Raw genomic sequence first — 24,544 nt, forward strand, 5'->3', positions numbered from 1 at the left:
TTGTATGTTTTTCGCCTTCTTTGCAGCGGGAGGAGCTTTTGGGGCCTAATTTTATTTGGGACGCGATACTTTTTAATACGATATTTTTTCCTATCTAACTAAACTAACAACAACAAAACCGAATAAAATAACGTTCAATTTTTACAAATTAAAATTATTCACGAAGGCATAGTGGTCAGCAGGGTTGCTTCCACTCACTTGCTATAAAACATTTTTTTTGGGATTATGCATCATTAGATGTTATAATGATATTTTGTACTTGTAAATAACAAGAAGAGAGTGTAAAGTATGTGTTTGATTTATAAAACCTGTCAATTTCGCTTTCAGAGCGTCACAATCAGCGATCTTATGATTCGTGAGCGTTCGCTCAGAGTGAGCGCTCACGAGTCATAAAATCGCTAATTATGACGCACTGAAAGCAATATTGACAGATTTTCTATGTCAAACATATACTTCATGACCTCTTCTTGTAACTTACAAGTACTAATAAGCATTATACTATTTCATGATTTCATAATTCCGAAAAACATTTTTTTATAGCAAGTGAGTGGAAGTAACCCTGGTGGTCAGTATGTTGCCGGCCGTGAAATGACAACAAAAATAAAACATAACAAACACGGCTAAACTATACTCAGCGGCAAAATTACACAAAATGAGAAAGAAATGAAAAGATTTGAGAATGTTTTTCCTACCTCTAATCTTAAATAATTGAAAGAAAATTTAAATAGGCGTTTATGTAGCGTGATATAAGAGTAATCTATATCGGTTTGTTTACATTTGTGACATAGGGCCTTTTGAAAAAGTATTTGAAATATGTTGAATTCTGAAGGATGACAAAAGGTTATCTTTCGATTAGGTAACTGGAACCTCATGCAAGTGACTTAGAATGTTGTCTACCTAATACATCGATACATGCATAGGGGAAAATTGTGTAAAACGCGCCAGCAGGGTAATATGACCGACAGCGAGTTTTCAGGGACTTATTAAACAAAAATTAATGGTTGTTAATCCAGAACTACTAGATGGACTGCCGAATTATCATGTGGAGCTGTTCATTAACTACGTAGACAGTTTTTTTTTTGGATTCTTGCCCCCCCTCCCCCTGCGTTGACAATTGTCTATACATTTTTTTAAATTTGTATGGGCCTTGGATAATTCTCAACCCCCCCCCCCCTAACCTGTCTACGTAGTTTATGGACAGCCCCATTTGGTGTAATTTTCATTTAAAGTACAGCTTTAAAAGTACTTTAAAACAGATGGATGGTCATATTATCATGTCGGCGTGTATTTTATCCCTACATTCATTAGGCTGAGAAAGTTCACAAAGGGATAATCATTCTTTCTGTCCTGTTGAACATACATTTATTTAATTAATGAAACAATGTTTAAAACTTGAATGAATTATCCTCATTCCATAATACTAGCCTAGACATATCGGCTACTATAATTGAATAATCTCGAAACTGAAAAGTAAGCATCAGCTGATGAATAATTAACGAAGCTAAGAATATCCGATCCTAATTCAATTCAAAGCACATTCTTCAAAACCTCCCGATTAACAACACCCCCATACTGGGTGTATTCAGTCGATTTTCCTGTCAATGCGATAAACTGCTCTGCCACTTCCACGGCAACTCGCACCTGAGCCTCTGACGTACTTGCTCCTGTTGATTGGGAACCAAAAAAAAAGAAAACATTTAGAACAAAAGAAAACCCAGCACCAAAAGTCGCTGTCAGCAACAAAATATCAATTCTTGCGTACCTAGATGGGGCGTTGCAACAACCTTCGAATGATTGATGAGTTTTTTGCTGGTTTCCGATTTCGGTGGTTCCTCAGGATAGACATCGATAGCTGCCCCACCGCAATGGCCACTTTCGAGAGCGTCAAAAAGAGCGGCCTCATCGACGATGCCACCACGGGCTACATTTACTACACGAACTCCTTTTTTACACTTTGCCAACGTGACAGCCGATATGAGATCTGAAATTAACGGTATTGTTTGTTATAAGTACAACATGGCTAAGGCATCGAGCTTATCGCTAAGAGAAAGAAATACACACTCCTAGTTGCCGGAATCAATGGAGTATGAACGGTAATGTAATCAGCCAGAGGCCAAATATAATCCAGCTCCATCTTCTCGATACCTGCCGCTTTGGCTTCCTCCGGCGTTGTAATCGGATCAAAACCGATAACACGCATGCCGAACGCATTCATGCGAATGCCAACCTCCCGACCGATCCGTCCCAAGCCGAGGACTGCTAGTGTCTTGCCATAAAGCTCACTACCCGAGTACAGCTTACGGTCCCAGCGCCCCTCCTTCATGCTGCTGGCTGCTGGGCAAAACGGTCGCGCCAAAGCTCCAATCAAGAAACATGTGAGCTCACATGCTGAGATGGAGTTTCCACCGGGAGCACTATCAACAAGAAGGTAATGAATGAGCTGTGCATTCGATAGATTTAAAAGACTAGCCAACCTTCCGGTCGAATACTCACTTCAGGACGATGACATTATTTCTGGTGGCAGCGACGATGTCGATATTGTCAACGCCAGCTCCTGCCCGTCCGACAGCTTTGAGCTTTCCACAACCGGCGTCCAGTATTTCGGCGGTAATTTTTGTATCGGAACGTACGATGAGCGCATCATAGCCCTGAGCAAAACAAATAGTAATCAATCTACCACAAATAGCACCCGACATTGATATTAAGGGCGATTATATGGTGGGCATGCTGCAACATTGTATTAAAGCGTTAAGAATGATACTTAGCGGAGAACAGATGCTACAACGTATTTGACTTCAATGTTTCCCGTTTTAGAAATAAATGCAATTTCAAGGGTATTTTATGTTAATTTGTCTATAATAAGTATACTGTCATTGGGGTGCATATTTTACCTGTTGACCATAACATAAATAAATAAATAAAATAAACAAACACAAACCTTCCATAAAACGCTGAAGATACAATTTTTAGAAACGCAATATGGTGAGCAAAGCCGTTCTCAGGAAATGTGGCAAATTAGATTGACGACAAATTGGTTCATGCCAGAGGGTTCATTTATTAAAATATATGTGTGCCGCTAAATGACTTCTCAGTAACGCCTTGTTTACGACAATGTATCATGTTACAAAGAAATGTCATCAAGATAGCCTTGTAACATGTTATAACTCCCTAGACTGAACACAGCATAGTCTGATGTTTTTTTAGTTTTTAGGGAAAAGATATGCCGTGGATACACTTGCATGACAAACTATGAACATGAGCATTATTTGTATAATAAATTATGAGCACATCTATTGTCACACTTGTATAGTTTTTGTATAGTTGTTGTATAGTGCTCATCATTATTATACAAATAATGCTCATAATTTGTCATCCAAGTGTATCCGAGGCAATACTGTGAAGCTGATACTCATTAGGTTGACCTACATTTATTTGGCAGAAATTTTTTGCCATCACTCTCTGTAAATTTTTGCTCATTCGGCCAGCTCGTGCCCTTTCGGTTTAAAGTTTGTATGGGGATTTTGGTAAAAATGTATGTTTATTTATTTATTTGTCGTCAATCAGTGTAGACCGTTTTACAATTGTTGTCTTAAGTGCTATTTTTACAATTTTGTCTTTGTTTATATTTTTTATAATATGTCTTAAGAACAAGTTAAAACATTACTTCTAGTTGACGTTATGCGAGGAATTAAAATATTGCTTTAATTTGGTTTTTGTCATTGTAAAGTCAATGTTATCGCAGTGCTTATTATATGTATCCATCATTTGGTTCAAGGGTCCAAATTTGGCATAATTCGTACGATGACGATTTGTAGCAAATATATTTCTATTCCGTAAATGCCTAGATGGTGTATATAAATTTAAGGATGACAATAGTTCTATTGAATCAATTCGATGTGATACGATATCGTTTACGAAAGAAATCATAGCAAATTCACGCCGCTCTTTTAATGTTTGGATATTTATGAGCATACACCGAGCTGTGTAAGATGGCAGAGGAAATACAGTCCAACCTAACTTGCGGAATGCATACAAAAGAAACTGCTTTTGAACGGACTCTATTCTTTCTTCGTGTGTGATTGAAAAAGGAGACCAAACTATGCTGCAATATTCTAATATCGACCTTACATAAGCAATGTACAATGTTTTTATCGTATAAGGATCATGAAAGTTATAGCAGAAACGTTTTATGAAACCAAGCATGTTGTTAGCTCTGTTAATAATTGTGTTATAATGATCGGTGAAAGTAAGTTTTGAGTCCAAAATAACACCTAGATCCCTGACTCTATCACACTTTTCTACGATCTGGTTTCCTAAAGTGATTGTTATATCGGGTAGGATTTGTTTTCTACTAATGGTAATGGAGTTACATTTTTTTATATTTAATTGTAGCAGGTTTTTTTGACACAAAGTATGGAATATTTGAATTTCCTCTTTAAATGTGATGATGTCTTTGGCATCTTTTCCAAAAAAAGTTTAATGTCGTCAGCATATATTAAAACTTTCAATTTCTTAATAATGAAAGATATGTTATTGACGCCACCGGCGCCGCTACAAAACCAAAATTGTTACTTGGGATGTTCTACAAGAGCATGATAAAATCCAAAAACCTAAATTACCCACATTTTTCCGGATGATTATGCAACTGGAACTCTGAACTTTTCCGCAGTGAGCTTTAAACTTCTAACTTCTCTGAATGACGAATATTCCCGAAAGCTCATGAATCATCCCAATAGCACCCCTGAAGTTTACGAAATTACTTTAAAAAGTTCTGAACATCAGTGAATTTCTCAAAGGTTCTTTTAATTTCCTTTTAATTCGTGTCACTTTGTATTTACACGAATGCCTATGGGATTAAGGAATAGCCCATCAACTTTTCAAAAATTAATGAATACGGTATTATATGCAATTGGAAATTTTCGAGCCGGATGTGGATGATGGCATCCTTTCAAGAAGAACAATCGAAGAACGGAATGAAAACTTATATTAAGTGTTGCAGAGACTACGCAAACAAATTTAAAATTGGCACCGAAAAAATGTTAAATTTTGAAAACAGAAATCAAATATCTTGGTCATATAATAAATCAATATGGTAATAATACCAACCAAAGAAAATGAAGAAAGTATATTTATTCAAAAGGTGAAATGTCCATCTACAGTGACATATGCTAGATCATTTATAAATACAATTAATTTTTATGTAAAATTCATCCCAAACATTGCAAAATACAGGAAACCTTTGAACTTTGAAGAAGAATGTAAAATTTGTATGGACAAGTAATTGTGATGCAGCTCTTGAAATGCGTAAAACATGCCCTACATCTGAATCCTTGTTTGTATAGCCAAATTTTGAGGATACATTTGTCATCACCACAAATGCTAACAATTACGCGATAGCAGCGGTGTTATCAAATGAAAAAACTGTCGATAGACCGATCGCCTTTGCGAGCAGGGCATTAATAGGTGCAGAATCAGTCCGCATAGCTCTCTCTTGCCGTGTGAATCTATTTGATTTTTTCCTGAAGGAAGTGTTACTGCTACCTAAAGCTACAATAAATTTAAACAGCACACAGATAAAAATTATGAATTTTAATAGTGATGTAAACATTCATTCACGTAAACTTGCATTTCATTTCACGCAAACGAGCAACTTGTAAACAATGTTGTTTACAACAATGGAATTTTGTATACAATATTTGCTACATTGCATGAAATGTCTCAGAATTTTACATGATATATAATGTAAACGTATATGCTATGTGACGCTCCATTTATGTGCATCATACTAAACAGAAATTTACACTACTTTTTCAAACTGTGCACTTCTCAGCGCTCACTATTACCTGCAAATGATCTACCTTGTTCGACTATTATTCATCTAAGATCCTTGTTTAAACCCTACCCGAGGTAATCCTGCTTGGACATCGATTTGGAAAATTCCTCTTCGATCCATCGGATTCTTATAGTAATCTGCATGGAAGTCGATTTGGAGAAATTTAGTTCTGTCACCATGGCGCCTAAGCGCACAAGAAAAGGGCAATCGCTTGATCCCCCTTATGTTGAAATTCAATTCAGCAATCAATTTGATATGCTTACGGATGATGAGAATGTTCCATCATCCAGGCAAAATTCAATTAAACATTCCCGGCTTAATGCCAAACAGGAAAAAGTTGTAAACAGTTCCGATTTCCATGCTCTTCGCAAAGAACCTTTGAACTTCGTTCAATTTAAGTTTTCACTTATGCCGTGTATTGTCTGAAGCCTTGGATGGATTCAAACGTCTTCTCAGGTACCTTACTGAGAAGCAACACCATTTTTTACTTACTACATCAAAACTGAACGTTTGTTTAAGGTTATCTTGCAAGGTCTGCCCAGTGGTGAATCCCTGGATCAGATCAAAAATGAATTGACTAAATTACTTGGAGTTGAGCCTGTCCAAGTAATCAAAATGAAAATGAAATCCCGTCCTGGCGATTCACGCAACGGAAGTTCCGATGATTTTTATTTAGTTCATTTCAAGTCTAGTAAACTAAGCAGCCTTAGAATTGCTTTCAGCCTTTAGCTGGTTCGTCTCTTTTAGAAAAAGCTGCCTTTTTTTTTAGAAAAAGCTGTCTTTTGCTCCATGTCCGAGTGAAGTGTTCAAATGTTTAAATTGTTGTGAAAACCACAAATACAATTTTTGGGAATGTAAGACTCGCAAAGCGATCCTACAATCTCGGTCTAAGTGACAGGTAGGAAACGCTCCACGTTCCCGAGCAGGTACAAATTCCTCTGCTTTTAACAACGGTCAGCGAGGAACAAATTCTACATTCGTACCCGTAGGTACAAATATTACCCCTGCTTCCTTTATCTATACCTGCTCCCTTCGCTGCTAACAATGTCCAGCGAGTAAATTGAGCTACCTATGCTGCTATTGCACCTACAATGGAATTTTTACAGAAATCAGAGATGTTATGCCTCTGAACATCCCGGCGGCGCCGACTGGGATTGAACTCAGGCCTGCTGGGGTGAGAGGTAATCACGTTTACCACTACACCACCGGCGCCGCATAACGTTTATATTTCCGTTATAACTAAAACGTTTCTTAAACTTGATCATATATATTTTTTTTAAATCTTTATTAGGGAGATTTTTTGTGTTTGGCTAGTTCATCTCCGGACTTGATCATAAGATTAAAAGGGACACAAATTATTTCATTTATCGAAATGACCGTCTTGATGGAACCAGTGGTGGCATTGCCATCCTTGTTCATAGACGAATAAAACATCAAATTCTTTCTTCATTTGAAACCCAAGTTTTTGAAACTTTGGGAGTTTCTGCCGAAACAAAATTTGGACAACTTACCTTTATAGCTGCCTATTTGCCATTCCAATGTGTAGGTCAGCAACAGAATTATTTCAAGGGTGACCTTCAGAAACTTACCCGTCATAGGTCTAAATTCTTCATAATTTGTGATTTTAATGCAAAACACCGCTCATGGAATAATGCTCAAAGCAATTCCAATGGTAATATTCTATTCAATATCCAAACAGGCCAACATGCTTTTCTTCAGCAAGAAATCCCTCAACTATTGATTTGGTCTTAACTGATGCATGTCAACTTTGAAGCCAATTGGTTACCCATGCTGACTTCGGTTCTGATCACCTTCCAGTAACTTTTGAAATATCCCAAGAAATAATTTCTAATCCCAACAGCTCTACTATCGAGCTGATTGGGAGCAATATCGAACATTTGTGGAATGCAAACCAAAGATGAAATTAAGAGCATAAGAGCATAAGAATCTCTGACTACTTCTATAGTTGAAGCAAGAGCTGCCTCAGTACCAAAATGCGAGGTTTAATTCGATTCAATTATAATAGATGACGATCTTCAGCTCTTGATCCGTCTTAAAAATGTCCGTAGGAGACAATATCACAGAACACGCGATCCTGCCATGAAAGTTATCTGGGATTTACATAAACAAATTAAAAAGCGATTCTCTGCCCTGAGGAACAAAACTTTTGAAAATAATGTTTCTAAATTAGACCCGAGTTCCAAACCCTTTTGGAAACTCATAAAAAATTTGAAAAAAACCTCAAAAGCCAAATCCAGCGCTTAAAGAAAGTCCTATTGAGAATCAGGTTGCTCGGGATTTTCTGAATATTTTCTCTCGGGAAAATATTTTTGATGATTCCTGGGGGACTGATTTGGACGAAGTAAGGTCTATAACTAAAAAGTTTCAAAATATGAAAGCTCCAGGTGATGATGGAATTTTCTATATCCTCATCAATAAACTCCCAGAGAGTTTCTTGTCTTTCTTGGTAAAATTATTTAACAGATGTCTCCATTTGGCATACTTTCCTGATAAATGGAAAAATGCAAAAGTTGTTCCAATTTTGAAGCCGGATAAAAATCCAGCTGAAGCTTCTAGCTACCGTCCAATAAGTTTGCTTTCTTCAAAAAGTAAACTTTTTGAAAAGATAATTTTAAATAGAATGATGCTTCACATCAAAACGAACTAAATTTTTCCAGAAGAGCAGTTTGGGTTTCGCCATGGGCATTCAACTTCTCATCAACTCTTAAGAGTTACTAATTTAATTCGTTCAAACAAATTTGAAGGCCACTCAACTGGAGTTGCTCTTCTAGACATAGAAAAAGCATTCGACAGTGTTTGGCATGAAGGTTTGATTGCTAAATTGAAAAAGTTTAATTTTACACTTTGTATTATGAAATTAGTTCAAAATTATTTAACTGACAGAACTCTGCAGGTAAAATAAATTCTAAATCTAATCGACTACCTGTTAGAGCAGGAATTCCTCAGGGTAGCATCCCAACAAACAATTCAGAGTCACGAATAAGCATATATATTGAATAAATGCTATTACAGTGTACAATGCTGAATAAAAAGAGTAGTCGAATTATGTGCTTAAAAAACCTCATTGAGATCGATAGATGCACAGTTATTCCACTGTTTGCTAAGATCTGATTAATTTTCTTATTAAAAGCTGTATAAACGCTGACTATCTTCCCAATTCAACATTTGAAGTTTGATCTAATAACAAACTGAATAAGTGTAATTTGTACGTACATTGACACTTTAATTCGACTGTTTTCAATTGATTTAATAACATACTTTATTAGACGTCTAATACATGTTCTGTAGCTCCATTATTAGATTTCATTGCATTGCTTTACAATATTGCTGAATAAAGGTGAATACAATCAGCATAATAGCTCTTATACCACTATGCGTCCATGTTTTAATCACATGCCTTGTAAATGCTTAATAAAAGTTTTCGATGCATTATTCCACAACACTGGTTCAGTCTAACAACAAGAAGAAATCAGTAGAGTAGTGGTTACTGTTTCTGCTTTCCAAGTAGAAGGTCGTGAGTTCAATTCCCAAGCTCAACCCTTTTTATATTTGTGTTCTACGCCTAATTAATTTAAATGGTAATCATCGATTACATGACTCACATGCATTGATCTAGTTTAAAAAATAACCGAGCATCCTTTCCTTGGAATTGGAGAGGTGAAGAGGTAACAATCATTCCCACAAGGCCTTTAAGGAGCTAGAGTTGCGATCGGGAGTACTGATATATCTATATCTATAGGTATTCACTTTCAAGCAAGCTTTTATTGATTATTGAGTTGCCCATATGATGAATTCTAGGATAGCTCAGATGACAAGGCAAGCGGCGGATGGTCGGATAGTCCATGGTTCGAATCCCATGCAACTAATACTTTGTGGTACGTGCCACGTTAGAAATAATGAACACAAAACACTACTTAAGAATAACTTACACCCATCCCCGTCCCTCTTTATTTTCGGGTTAATTTTCCACAGTTGAATAATCGTTTAATAAATGTATAATAATGTTTAATTAAACAAGCGTTTACAGAGCATCACTGTTTTAATTAATAAGGGGAAGCAGTGATGTCTAATAAACGCTGAATAATCAAAAATTTTATCGAATAAGCTCTGTTACAACTTTTGTAAGTCGAATAAAAGCTTCTCGACATACCTTATTCAACACCAAATATTTCGATGTTGTGGTTGAATTAATTCTCCAGATTTGAGTGAACAAAGCCTGAACAGAAGTTATTACTAAAAATAAAATACTTGCATTATTAATAAGCATGCAGTTGAATAAAACGTCAAGAAGTCGTTTCTTCAATAGGCGATTGTTAGTTGGGATTCTTGGGCCTATATTGTATAACATTTTCACTTCGTACCTCCCTGATTTGCTTCAGGGTTGCCACAAATCTTTGTTCGCTGATAACACACGCATTTCCGCTAAAGGAAGAAGTCTTCGTGTTATTTGCAGCAGACTGCAGAAAAGTTTAGATATTTTCTCTTCTTATTTACAAAAATGGAAGATTTCTCCCAACGCTTCCAAAACTCAACTTATAATATTTCCACAAAAGCCTAGAGCTTCCTTTTTGAAACCTAGTAGTAGTCACATAGTCACTATGAACGGAGTTCCAATTTCCTGGTCAAACCAAGTGAAATATCTTGGATTAATACTTGACCAAAAAATAACTTTTAAAGATCACATTAAGGGCATTCAAGCTAAATGTAACAAATATATTAAATGTTTGTATCCTCTTATAAACAGAAAATCCAAACTTTGCCTGACGAATAAACTTCTAATATTTAAACAAGTTTTTAGACCGGCCATGCTTTACGCTGTGCCAATATGGTCTAGTTGTTGCAGTACCAGGAAAAAATCACTTCAAAGGATTCAGAACAAAGTTCTGAGGATGATTTCATAGCTGGTAACGATCAATGCTTTTAATTGAGGAGTACATCCCGATAAATGGGAGAATATGATCATTTGGCTTTGGACCATGCACTAATTACATAAGCACTTAAGGGGAAGGGGTTTACAAATCGTAAAAACAAACAACTGAATTATTGCAGGGCCCTCTTTTACTTCTCAAAACTTTTTCTTTAAATAATAAATTCCTTTAAATTACCTTCACTTCAGCAACAAGCTGATCTTTCGACAATTTTAGTTTGTAATCCACCTGAAACACACAAAATCATCGTTTTATTGTGGATACCCAATGTGGGACGTGCTGCACAACTAACATTTATTCCATGATCTTGCAACAATTTGACGCACGCATTATCGACTGCATCGCACACGAGTACGTTTTTGATTCCCACAGGCATTGTTTTCTAGTTACAAGTCAGGCAACAAACCACCAGGCTTTATTACAACCGAACACAAAGTCACTTCAATTGAGATCAATTGACGCCAAGTTCTCCGAACAACTGCACAGTTGCGCTTACAATTTGATACTAACGACTTTCTAGGCACTGAAGAAGCCTCTTCAACTATTCCTTGGAGCACACAGAACGGCTAGAAACCGGTCACACTTGAAAATGCAAAACTGCACTTGCTGGCTGCATAGAGACGCGGGAAGCTCCAGCGATAGGATTGCACTGATGCACTAGTATAGGAATAACTATCACTCCTGTTGCAGCAGCATGCAACGTTCGTCAATAGTCGCTTAAACTTAAACTTCTAACCAATACACGCTGCTTTTGCGTATCTGCCTCCATCGTATGTGCGCATCATTCTAACTCACTGTTCCTGTTTACTGCTAACATGTTGTTTATTACAATTTCTCTCTCCCTACGCGTTGAATTGTTTCCAAGGGCTGATCGATTTCATACAGGGCATTGCATTATCAGTGCAAAGCGGAGAGTCTTGTTTTCGATTGAGCCTATCTATATTTTGATAAACTTAGTGGAGACTCCATAAGCAACTATAGTAACCTAACGCTACTAGCTTACCGCAACTATAGGAGCGTTTACCCTAATATAGAATACACCCTATCAAGAAAGACCGTCACCACATCCAAGATACTATGCGTAAATGTGTGAAAACCAAACTGGTTACGTTCAGGGAAGGTCTAGACCAAGCTAGAAAAATACACTTCAATGAATCAAGGCTGGGTCGGCGTTCATTGCACTCTGATCACTATAATATTATGATGCAATAGGATGAGACAAACAGCATTGACATAGACTAGAGGAAATTGCTCTAACCTCTTGATGTAAAGATTGGGCCCAACGATAAAAATGAATTAGTATAATTTTCCGTAGAACAATTTGCCATCTGGAAAATTCAAGTCGATATTTTTGGTTGCTAGGGGAAATGGATGTAATGTCGGCCCAAATGCTCCTTATTGGGGCCCATACATAAATTCAGCAAAAGACTAAATTTTCAATAGCGACCAAAAATATCCATTAGTACCGTCCCAGTGACGCGTTCATCTAGATAAAATTGATAAATGTAAATTTTTAGCGATGGGCCCAATATTAGATCCATAGCCCTACATTAAGAAATTGTCCCTACTATATCCATATTCTGCGTCGTAATATGAACTTGGCCTACCTTAATATTGCATCTACACACAAAATTTCTTCGGTACCTTTTTTTGCAGAATTCAATCTGTAAAATATATTTTTTTCCGAAAGCTTTGTAAAATATATTGTCTCACCAATTTTACGCAATCAAAACTGCTGAATTTCCGTAATTTATAGAATTCGATTGAAATTTCGCAATACTGTAAAAATTATGACAAATTCACTGTAAAAAAAAATCTTTTACAAATACAAGCAGCAGTAAAGTACCAATTTTTTGAAAAAATTGCTGAACAGATTTGTAAACTTCATACCACAAACAAACAGACATAACACTCACAATCACATTCATCGCAAATAATGTTTTAGTTGGGAATGTGCTTGCATTTGTCATGGTGGCGCCACTGATGCATTGAGCAAGCCACCACATTTAGAACTTATCAGTGATGCCAGTTCTTTTTCACGTCTAGTTAGTAGATGTCAGCTCTTGAAAATGATAAGTGGTCAAGGCATCCCACTGGAGACACTTACCACATCTGACGAATACAAAAAAAAGTTGTTGAATATTACATCAAAACTGCTGCCCATTAGTCATTCCGTTCCTAATATTACATTGCTCGATGTACACAGAATTCGAGAACAAATCATGTTGATAACTGTAATATTCTATCAACTTTTACCAGTTATTGATGTTCAATACTTCACCATGAATATCACTGATTGAAACATATTACATTGATACAGCTACATTTAGAAAGGGCACTAATAAGTGATACATTACCTTGTTTAAAAACTTGTTTCCAGCAAAAGAAAAAGCACAATAAACAAAAAAACAGAAAAAGTCTTAGCTTCAGTGAATTTTTCCAACGGATCCGTATTTCTGCAGAACTCAATCAATTCTATAGATCTACGGAAAATTTCGTAGAACCGACCAAGGTGACTACATATAGGTGTTCTAATGTGTCAAATTCATGATTCAGCCATGTTGGATTTTTGTATGGGACAGCGACCGAGTTTGTTTACAATTTGCTCTAAAACCGCACTGCCCCCCCCCCCACGACCACCTCACCTATATAGTGACAAAGCTGTATCACCATTTATATACTCACCATGGAACCGACATCACTGACTTTCATCTGTTTTGTTTTTATTCAACACAGTCAACGGACAGAACGAGGGAAAAGCAACTAGTGAAAAAATTGCATGAACGAGGGATGCTCCGGTTGCAAAACAATGCTTGGGAATGTGGATGATAGATGGTGCTAGTGCGCATGCAAAATACGCTTGACGATATTTTTTGAAGAATTTTCTTCTAAGAGTTATGTCTGTTTGTCTGTGTTCATACTGTCAACTCAACCTTTAGTGGCACCGGTGGTGTAGTGGTAAGCGTGATTGCCTCTCACCCCAGCAGGTCTGAGTTCAATCCCAGTCGGCGCCGCCAGGATGTTCAGAGGCATAACGTCTCTGATCACGCCTTCCTTCGGAAGGGAAGTAAAGCCGTTGGTCCCCGGTTCATGAGTTGATGAGTCGATAGGTAGGGGCCAGGTGTGGGAGCTGACTCCCTGGCGTCGGTAGCATTGGTGCTCAGCACGGAAAACAAGATCGACGGACAACAAATCAAGGAAAAAAAACTCAACCATTGCTGTCATTTTGAAGTTGAGTTATTTTCGGTTCTCCGTTTAGAATAGACGCCATGGACCAGAGGGGGCCTAATGCCCTCCTCAACCACAAAACGCGTGGTTTGCTACTGGGTCGATAACCTCGGCCAGGGGTTTCAATCAATCATTCGATGCAAATACCTATACAAAAATAAATAGTTAGTGAGTCAGATGAATCTTTTGGTTTGATGTTAGAAACAAATAATGAATTAATCAATAAAAATCACAAGGAGTACTCAAATCTGCACATTTCAATCTGTGCCTAGTACTTTATCTGTGCCGACAGCTGTGCACAGTGTTGCGCATAACGTGCCGCATTGTGGCAATCAAACTGTCTGTTTTAATACCCCATGAGTTTGGCAACCTTGTAGTTATGATTTTTGAGATTGTTTGTTTACAACTTCAAGCTCTCATGGATGGTTCATTGAAAAACGGAAACGAATGTTATTTTTTCCTAAATTTTCCCCCCAATTTCAAAAGATGGTTAGGTTCTTATCGATCATGTTGATAATGCTGATGATGATGGTGTTGTTGCTATTGAAATATATATATCTGAATAAGAAACATGTAATTGCGAGAAGCAGTGTTTAAGATTTAAAAAATGGACTAGGGCGTTGCTTGACAAAAATAAATCTTTTTTCGGTGACTCTATAAGTGAAATGTAAGCACAAATGTTTGCTTGTCAATGAATATCATTCGATAAGGTTAGTTAGTTCCAGTTGAAGCAATGGTGTAAAAGTTACCCAAAACCATGATGCCTCTAGGGTTTTTGTCTTCAGGGCATAGTGGACAAGTTTTTTTTTTTATCGACCTGTAGATTATAATTATTAGGGGAAATGGGTCTAATGTTGCCTATGGATCTAAGATTGGGCCCATCATTAAAAATTTGCTATTTGTCCATTTTATCTAGATGGACGGTACTAATGGATATTTTTGGTCGCTATTGAAAATTTCGTCGATTGCTGAATTTTATTAGGGGCCAAATTAGGGGCATTTAGGCCGACATTACATCCCTTTCCCCTATAGTTTATGATATTAATATCTTCTTTAACTCAAAATCGAGATGAAAATTACTTAAATATAAGTATTTCTCTAGCACTACTGTTTTGGATACAATTTTGTTTTCATTGATGAGTACTTTAAACTTAATCTTGAAGTACAACAATAACTCTCAGTCTTCGTTAATTGTATTCAAACAGTAGTCTTGAGAGAGTTCTTATTTTTGCGGACTTTTCATCTCGATTTTGAGTTGTTTATTTTCCGCACTATGAATGTATCCAAAAGCAAGTGTTGCGATTGCACTTGGATTTGGATGAAAAATCACGCGTGCGCCATATGCATTTTGGTTTTTTTTTGTCGCAGTTTTAATTTAGTTAATTTTAGTTAGTTATGATACTCATACATCTAGTTTTCACTGGAAATCCTATGTATGAGTGCTCATTGCAAGACAGTCTATATTACATGATATAATCCATAGTCTGTACGGGGTATTAAACTTCATTTGCAACGGGCCGGAGTCGGTATCGGTCTTGCCGGAAACTTTACACCAACCAGCTGCAGCTTACCGCCGCAATGATCTGTCATCTCTGCTGAAGCTACTGCCATCTTTATCGCTGCTACAACGCCCTCGGACCGACCGATCCTGGTCCTCACGGATACGCACAGCGTCAAACAAGCCCTGAAATCCGAAGCCCCACGGAAGCTAACTTTCTGCCTGGGGCAGGACCATCAGCACCTCGCTATACCAACGAGGTACCTTTACACGATATCAAGCGCTGGGTTGTGAGCAAAGAATGGGAGGCTTGGGACGCGGAGTGTGTGTGTGTTTGTGTGTGTCTATTCCCTCTAACCTCCACTGGCCGGCAGTGTTATTATGGAAGAACTCTCTCTACAACGTCGCATTTATGGTCATTGTAGACAGCTTTAGTCCGGGAGTTAGAAGGTGATAGCTCTATTGCAGATCCAGCAACCCATTTCAGAATGTCTGGAGAGTCACGCCCATTCCGAGGTTACTTTCACTCACAATAAGCCCCGCATGTATGCTTCACCGTTATCAAATGGATATTGGTGATACATACTCGCTTCCAGGTTCGAAAATATTCTTTTCAACCCTGGCATGTATTTAGTTTAATGTTGATATTTAATTTGTAAATCTAACGCTTCGTATTTCATTCCGTGCTTCACCGGCAATTTCCTTCCGTAGATCGTCCTTGGTTGGTTGGTTCTAATATGATTTCGCCTTTTTTGGTCGGTTTGATGTCCACCATATGTTATTGAATTGTCATGGTGATCTGGGACGAGGCTCACGTCCAAAGTCGCTGGTCCACCGAGTGCTCCATGTGCGAAAGGAGAATGAAAAAATACGAAAGGGATCAGTTTCAAGAAGTGACAGTTTCATCAAATTCCCCAACTAACCATACTCAAGCAAAGTACACGCAGAAAAAACTATCGTCGAAACAAAAATATTTGAGGTAAATTCCCGAATAGAAATTTACATTAGCCCAACGTTTGATTTTGATGTCTACATCAGCATCGAAATCAAATATATGCCTGATGTCAAACATTAGGAAACATTATGATTTAGTTGTATTTAAGCAACGTAACATGTCGGTCTGACGTCAAAAATTTCAATCTATTGACATTAGAACCAAACGTTTTAAGGATGTTTTCAGATGTACAAAACGTTAGAACTAAACGTTGTTTGGATGTTTTTAAATGTAAACGTTTTCTGATGTTTTCTAATGTAGATGTTTCCTGATGTTAGAAACAAACGTTTTTCGGTTGTTTTCGGATGTAAAAAACGTTAGAACTAAACGTTGTTCGGATGTTTTTATATGTAAATGTATTCTGATGTTTTCTAACGTAGATGCCTCCCGATGCTGGAACCAAACTTTTTTGGATGTTTTCGGATGTACACAACGTTTGAACTAAACGTTGTTCGGATGTTTTCAATTGTACTTCGTGTTTGTTGTTCTCTGATGTTTTCAGATGTACAAAACGTTTAAAGTAAACGTTGTTTGAATGTTTTCAAATGTAGATGTTTACTAATGTTTTTAGATATACAAAACACTAGAATCTTACTTTTCAAATGCTTTCAATTATATTTACAACACATTAGAATTAGAAACATGATCGTGTAAACACTACACGCGATTGTTGTTAGATTACATCATAAAAATGCGTACATAACAGTCAATGCTGAAGCTCCCGTTTCCCACCAGTCAGTTAACTGACCTTAGCTAACCTAATATCATTGCGGCAACTCTCTATGCGGCAGGGGAACTACCCAACTAACAATTTTAGCTGCAGATTAGCTTATACAGCTGAAAATCTGCTTATACAGCTAATTTTTGCCTGTATAAGCTAGTCTGCAGCTAAAATTGTTTGTTGGGTATGCCATTAGCGCGCTAAGAGTTGTTAGACCACTGACATAGGCGCCAATTTGTAGGTGACGAGGCACTTGGTGACATTACAGCGAGCTTGACGATTTTTGCAGCATTTTTTTAGCAAACTACCAGTTAAACTACGCGTCATTGGGACGGTACTTTTTTTTTATCTAGTTCGTTTATTTGGAAGGCTCAATCGCGTTAGCTTTACGGAGCCGATAATTCATTGTTCACTGTGTGTAACAAAATTCACTTAATTCTATGTCTAGTAGGAGTTGGGCCGATTACTCGCGGCTTACTCGAGGTTAGAAGGGTACATTTTCGAAGGATAGGATCAGGGGAGGAGCTTGGGGTAGGGTTTCGTTGTCTCATCAGAGCGTTGTCGCCAGTATGAACGGTAGTGCTGTTCTAGCTTCGTCCGGAGTTCGACCGGCTATGGTGACCAGTGGGCGACGATGAGACTCATCGAGACGGGGGGACAAGACAAACAAAAACTAATAAAGAGAGACAAAATACAAAAGGAATTAAATTCTTATACTAGACATTTGAAGAAAAACATAAACGGACTGCATATAGCAGAGATCACGGGTTGCCAACACGTCTCTGATAGGAACATAGGGTTGTCTTCCTTGGGCCTCGAGGGTATTCAAAAGTCGCTCTCTGGCGGCGTCATTATCCGTACATTGCCAAACTGCGTGTTCGATGTCATCGTAACCGTTTCCACACCGACAGATGTTGCTGTCCACGAGGTTTATTCTATTGAGATGAGCATCTAGCGAGTAGTGGTTGGACATAAGTCTACTCATCACGCGAATGAAGTCACGACTTAAGTCCAAGCCTTTAAACCACGCTCTCGAAGAAACATTAGGAATAATTGAATGTAACCACCGTCCAAGATTTCCAGTGTCCCAATCGGTTTGCCAACTCGAAAAGGTACTCTGACGCACTAAATGGTAAAATTCATCGTGTGAAATTTGCCTGTCATACAATTCGCCTTCCTGCGCGCCCACCTTTGCGAGAGAGTCCGCCTTCTCATTGCCTGGGATTGAGCAATGTGAGGGGACCCATACAAAGGTAATCATATATGATCTTTCGACCAGCACACACATCTGCTCCCTTACCTTTGAAAGGAAATAAGATGAGTGCCTACCTTGTTTCATCGACCGAATAGCCTCAATCGAACTGAGACTATCCGTGAAGATGAAGTAATGGTCTGCGGGCATGTTGGAAATCATCCCCAATGCGAAGTTGATTGCTGCCAGCTCAGCAACAAAAACGGAACAAGGTTCCTGAAGTTTGCGGAAGGCGCTAGAGTTTTCATTGAAGACACCGAAGCCAGTGGATCCATTGAGACGGGACCCGTCTGTAAAATATCTTTTCATGCAATTGACTTGTTGGTACTTTTCTGTAAAAATACGCGGAATAATAATAGGTCGAAGTTGATCGGGAATCCCATGAGTTGCTTGTTTCATGGTCAGATCATATTCAATTGAGGAACTGCGATTGGTGAAGTGAACACGGTCTGGAGTATAACAAGGAAGACACATATCTGATGATATGTAGTGGTGGTAGATTCTCATAAATCGAGATTGTGTGTTCAGCCCAAGAATTTCTTCAAAATTAGCAATTATAAGTGTGTTCGTCACTCCGCATTTGATTAGTATTCTGAGAGAGAGCTCCCAGAAACGGTTCTGGAGGGGTGTTACTCCTGCCAGAACCTCGAGACTCATGTTATGCGTTGAGTGCATACAGCCTAGAGCAATACGCAGACAACGATATTGAATTCGTTCCAATTTTATTAGGTGACTTTTTCTTGCCGAGAGAAAGCAGAAAGAGCCGTACTCTAGAACAGAGAGAATAGTTGTTTTATAAAGCGTTATGAGGTCTCCCGGATGAGCACCCCACCATGTGCCGCAAATTGAACGGAGAAAGTTGATCCTCTGCTGACATTTTTGCTTCAAATACGTAATATGGGCATTCCAAGTGCACTTTGAATCAAACCAGACCCCAAGGTACTTGAAAGACAATGATTGGGTAATGTTTCTGCCCAAAAGATTAAGCTGCATTTGGGCTGGGTACCGCTTTCGAGTAAACACTACCAGTTCAGTTTTCTGCGGTGAGAATTCGATCCCTAGATTCATAGCCCAAGAAGACAAGTTATCTAAGGAATTTTGCAATGGTCCTTGCAAGTCCACGACATGTGGACCTCTTACGGAAACCACACCGTCATCTGCAAGTTGTCTTAGCGTGCATTGTTCTGCCAAACAGTTGTCGATATCTTTGACATAAAAGTTATAAAGAAGAGGGCTGAGACATGAGCCTTGGGGCAGGCCCATGTAACTAATTCTGGAAGTTGTCAGTTGTCCAAGAGAAAAGTTCATTTGCTTTTCTGACAACAAATTGTACAAGAAATTATTTAAAATTCCAGAAAGTCCACATCTGTGCAGATTGTCTGACAGAATTTCAATGGAAACTGAATCAAAAGCCCCCTTAATGTCCAAGAATACTGAAGCCAATTGCTCCTTGTGTTGTTGAATATCTGTGGAAAGCAGCGCTAGACAATCGTTTGTTCCTTTGCTCTTGCGGAACCCAAACTGTGTATTTGATAGCAAGTTATTTGTTTCGACCCACTGATCGAGTCTCCGAAGGATCATTTTCTCCAACAATTTCCTAATGCACGAAAGCATAGCAATCGGACGGTATGAGTTATGGTCAGACGCTGATTTGCCAGGTTTTTTAATGGCTATTACTTTGACCTGTCTCCATTCAGGCGGTACAATGTTGTTTTCTAGCAAGGAATTGAATAAGTCTAGCAAGCGTCTTTTAGCGATATCTGGGAGATTTTTCAGAAGATTGAATTTAATCATATCGCTTCCCGGTGAGGAGTTATTTGATGAAAGAAGAGCCATAGAGAAATCCAGCATTGTGAATGGTCTATCCAGAGAGCCGCCGCTAGGAGACGCTTCTCGAAGAATATTTTGTGCTGGAACTGAGTCCGGACAGACCTTTTTAGCGAAATCGAATATCCATCGGTTGGAGTATTCTTCACTCTCATTGAAAGATGAGCGGTTACGCATGTTGCGAGCCACCCTCCACAAGGTGTTCATTGAGGTTTCTCGTGAGAGTCCCTCGACGAAATTGCGCCAATAACCGCGTTTTTTTGCTTTGATTAATTGTTTCAGCTTTGTCTCAAGCTTTGAATATTCCTCGAAGTAAGTGGAGGTTTTGTGTCTACGAAAAGCTTTGAAAGCATCAGATTTTTCTACATACAATTTTGTGCATTCTTCGTCCCAACCAGGTGTGGCTGGTCTCCTTTTAAAGGGTGCACTTGGAACTTTTCTTTTTTGAGCTTCCAGTGTGCTTTTGTAAATCAAATCGGCTAGGAATCGATATTCTTCCAATGGTGGAAGCGCATCTATTGATTCGACACCGATTGTCACCGCCGTTGCATATTTCTGCCAGTCGATGTTCCTTGTAAGATCAAATGGAACCCGAGATGGTTCTGCAGAGTGAGGGCCACACTTTATTGAAATGATGATTGGCAAATGATCGCTACCATGGGGATCATTGATAACCTTCCACTGACAATCCAATGATAGCGATCTTGAACACAAAGATAGGTCGAGTCGGCTTTCTCGAGCCGGAGGTTTTGCTATACGTGTCGCTTCACCAGTGTTCAAAATAGTCAAATTGAAATCGTCACATAAATCGTAAAAAATAGCCGCTCTATTGTCGTCATATAGATCACCCCACCCAGTACCATGGGAGTTCATATCACCCAGAATTAAAACTGGGGATGGAAGAATCGAAACTAGATTCCAGAGTTGACTACGGCTAATGGAGGTTCTTGGTGGAACGTATACTGAAGCTATGCAAAGATCTTTGTTCTTCACATTTATTTGGCAAGCGACGATTTCGACGCCTGATAGAGCAGGAAAGGAAATTTTGTAGAAAGGGTAGCACTTTTTGATCCCTAAAAGTACTCCTCCATAAGAATCGTCTCTATCCAGGCGAATAATGTTAAAATCGTGGAAGTTGAGTTCTTTATCGGAAGAAAGCCATGTTTCACAGAGAGCAAATATATCACAATCAGAATTGTGAAGTAAAAATTTGAACGAGTCTAGTTTAGGCACTAGACTACGGCAGTTCCACTGTAGCACAGTGATCATATCTTCAACCTCGTTCGACGAATTATCCATCGAAAGATATGATTGATGCAAGGAGGGGCCATGAAACAGTCAATTGCTTAAGATATGATTCTAACGTTGGAAGCAAGGCAGAAACTAAGCTTCTTAGAGGGTCTTGTATGTTGAACATGTTTAATATGAATTCCACAATGTCCGAAAAAGCTAGCAAACCTCGTTCGGACTTGGATTTCTTTTGAGAAGTTTGAGGAGCAGCTTTTTTATTTTTTTTATCTTTGTTGGGCAATGGCGGAAAATTCTTGCTGCATCCAGGGATTGGATCAGCAGGAGCCTTCGGTTTTGTTTTTTCATCCCCATTACCCTGGGAATTTGGCAATCTTCTGGAGGTGACTTTAGTTTTCTTACGGCGCACTTTCGGGGAGGGGCATTTTCTTTTTGAGGATCCGTCAATTTTTGAAGGTGCGTGTACCACCGTAGAATCACCTTCATCCGATGAGTCAGAGTCCGATTCTTCAGCTGACAAAATCGAAAATTGGTTTGCATCTTGGACGGCTGATGCAGCCTTCAACATTTGCGCATAAGTCTGCTTGGAGCGTCCAGAGATTGAACGCTGCACTTTATCGGAGTGCTGCTTGTACATCGGGCACTCCTGCAAGGGGTGAGGATTCTCGCCACAGTAAGCGCATTTTACTGATTCTTTGTGGCAAGAATCCTCTTTGTGGTTTTCACCACATTTGCCACAACGAGTTTTGTTGCCGCAATGGCTGGCCGAGTGTCCCAGCCTTTTGCAGTTGGTACAATTATATACCCTCTGTACAAACAGTCGCACCGGAAAAAAAGCACCATCAATTTTAACAAAGTTTGGGAGAACTGAACCTGCGAAAGTCACCCGGAACGAGTCTGAATGTTTATAAACTTTTTTACCGTCTAGCAAAGATGCTGAATGCAGTTGCCTTACATCCAGTATCTTCACTAGCGCGGTAGCGAATGTCGAGTTTTTAAAAGTTCCCGAGGCATGTTTCAAGTCCTCGACAGTCAGACTCGCGTCGGAGACCACGCCTTCTATCTCCACATCTCGAGAAGGGATGTAGATGTTGTACTCAACACTAAACAACTCGTGATCAGCAATTTTATTTGCCACATCATAAGTCGGTGCTTCTACACGCAGTTTGTTGAATCTTTCTTTGTGTACCAAGATTCCCGGATACTTACGCAGCAAATCTCTCGTTATGTCGAGAGTTTTCAAAGGTTTATTTTTGGGCCGAAAAAAGACAACCCATGGTCCTTTCGAAGACGGTTCATAGTATCTGGTTCGCGTAACGTAGGCATCGGAAGATGCCATAAGTGTTGCGCAAAAGCGGTGCGCAACCACTTAAGAAGGAAAAAAAAATTTAAAACCTTCACTAATTAATTAATTTTAATTACTAGTAATTAAATTTTTTGCCCGACGTACGAACAAATCAAAAAGAAAAAAAAAAAATCGAAACAAAAAAAAAAACTTATATCTACTTGCAAAAAGTTGTCTCACTATGACCCATACTCCCCTACCAGGGGTGAGAGACAGAGTCACGCGCCACGAGGCAAAATTAAACTACAATAGGGAGGCAATGGACTTGCAAAATGTATTGTCTAATACTTATGCCGGTTGTAAACAACCTATCAGCCGTTGCAGCTAGATGGTCCGTTTGCTGCTGCTGGTGGTGATGATTGGTGTTGGTGGGTCGGCACGATGATGGCTTGACGACCGGATGGATTACCGGGGTGAACTAAAGCTGGATGGCAACTCCAAGGGGCTCGGCCCATGGAATTCCACTTCCTCTGTTGCACACTGGTCACTTGGGGCACCCAATGGGGGGGTGAAAAAACCGCTCGGGCGGAAAAAAAACACCGAAAAAAACTAGATGCCGCGCGACTGAGACCGGGACGTTGTTAACCGACTGAGTGTTCAACTAGGAATGGGACGGTACTTTTGATCTCTATTGAAAATTTAGTTGATTTCAGAATTTATGTATGGGCCCGAATTAGGGGCATTTAGGCCGACATTACATCCATTTCCCTTTTTAGCTTTGGTTTAATCAACCTCCTTCCTAGGCTAAATTCCCGCACCTTGGACTTAACGCTACCCGTCAAATCCTGTGCTTTATTTGCGCCATCTTTCTTACACACTTGCATGCACTCTTTCTTCAAATCCTTGTTGTTTTTGAAGACCTTCCCTGTTTTCCGGAGCTTGCCCTTCATTTTATTTTTCTATTGGGCGAAGTTCTGGCTAGTTTGACGAATTTGCCTTCTTCGGCACAAAAACAACATTGTTGGCTTCGTACCACTCCATCAGCAGTTGCACGTAATGGCACGATGCAAGATCCGGCCAAAACAAAGTGTACTTCTTGGTAAATTTGTCGACCTTCTTCTTCCGGAACATCCAGACGAGACTTGCCGACGGGAAACTCCAGGCCAGGGATCTGCTTGGCGTCCGCTTTAATGTACGTCTCGTCGTCCATTACGATGCATTTCGGCTGCACCAACTACTCGCGGTACAGCTTCCTGGCGCGGGACTTGGCCACCGTATTCTGTTTATCGGTTCGGTTAAACGCTTTCCTTACCTTGAAGACATGAAGTCCGGCCCGCTTCATTGTCTGCTAGACGAAACAGACGGAATAATTGACCTTCTTTGCCACGTCCCGAATGGAAAGGTTCGAATTGCGCTTGAAGTAATCCCTCACCTTCCTAGCGTTCACGGAGTCGGTCGTCTTCGCTTTTCTTCCGCTGGCAGCTCGCCGCTGGGTCGTCTGGGTCTCCTTGAACGATTTTACCACACGGGACACGATCGAATTGTCGATTCCAAACTGTTTCGCTATCCACCTGTGGGACTCTCCTGGATTTTCCACGACCACTCCCATATTTTTTTGTCATCGGTTTTGTCCAAAAAGACTTATCTTGTGCTAATGCTTTTATTCCTTATTTTTTATATATTATTTTATTTATATATAGTTAAACCGA

At 39.1% G+C, this 24,544-nt stretch overlaps 1 protein-coding gene across 1 annotated transcript; it reads right to left on the reverse strand.

The window, feature by feature from the left end:
• Positions 1-1,350: 1,350 nt before the first annotated feature.
• On the reverse strand, positions 1,351-11,435 carry LOC135711853 (D-3-phosphoglycerate dehydrogenase). The gene is made up of 6 exons (XM_065234826.1): positions 11,075-11,435; positions 10,960-11,010; positions 2,494-2,648; positions 2,062-2,414; positions 1,763-1,981; positions 1,351-1,664 (listed from the first exon to the last, which is right to left on the reverse strand). The coding sequence occupies exons 1-6, from the start codon at positions 11,156-11,158 to the stop codon at positions 1,528-1,530; spliced, it is 999 nt and encodes a 332-aa protein (XP_065090898.1). The 5' UTR covers positions 11,159-11,435; the 3' UTR covers positions 1,351-1,527.
• Between the last annotated feature and the right edge of the window lie 13,109 nt (positions 11,436-24,544).

This window comes from Ochlerotatus camptorhynchus, unplaced genomic scaffold, assembly GCF_037179485.1.
Source record: "Ochlerotatus camptorhynchus isolate MF236.1 unplaced genomic scaffold, CSIRO-AGI_Acam_v1.1 ptg000038l, whole genome shotgun sequence".
Classification (NCBI taxonomy): domain Eukaryota; kingdom Metazoa; phylum Arthropoda; class Insecta; order Diptera; family Culicidae; genus Ochlerotatus; species Ochlerotatus camptorhynchus.

Bases quoted from the DNA above. Each gene is read 5' to 3' on its own strand.
- LOC135711853 (XM_065234826.1), bottom strand. From the start codon at position 11,158: ATGCCTGTGGGAATCAAAAACGTACTCGTGTGCGATGCAGTCGATAAT. The intron at 2,649-10,959 runs GTAATTTAAAGG...TGTTTTGCTCAG, and splicing joins AGCTTGTTGCTGAAGTGAAG to GGCTATGATGCGCTCATCGT. The intron at 1,665-1,762 runs GTACGCAAGAAT...CCCAATCAACAG, and splicing joins TGTTGCAACGCCCCATCTAG to GAGCAAGTACGTCAGAGGCT.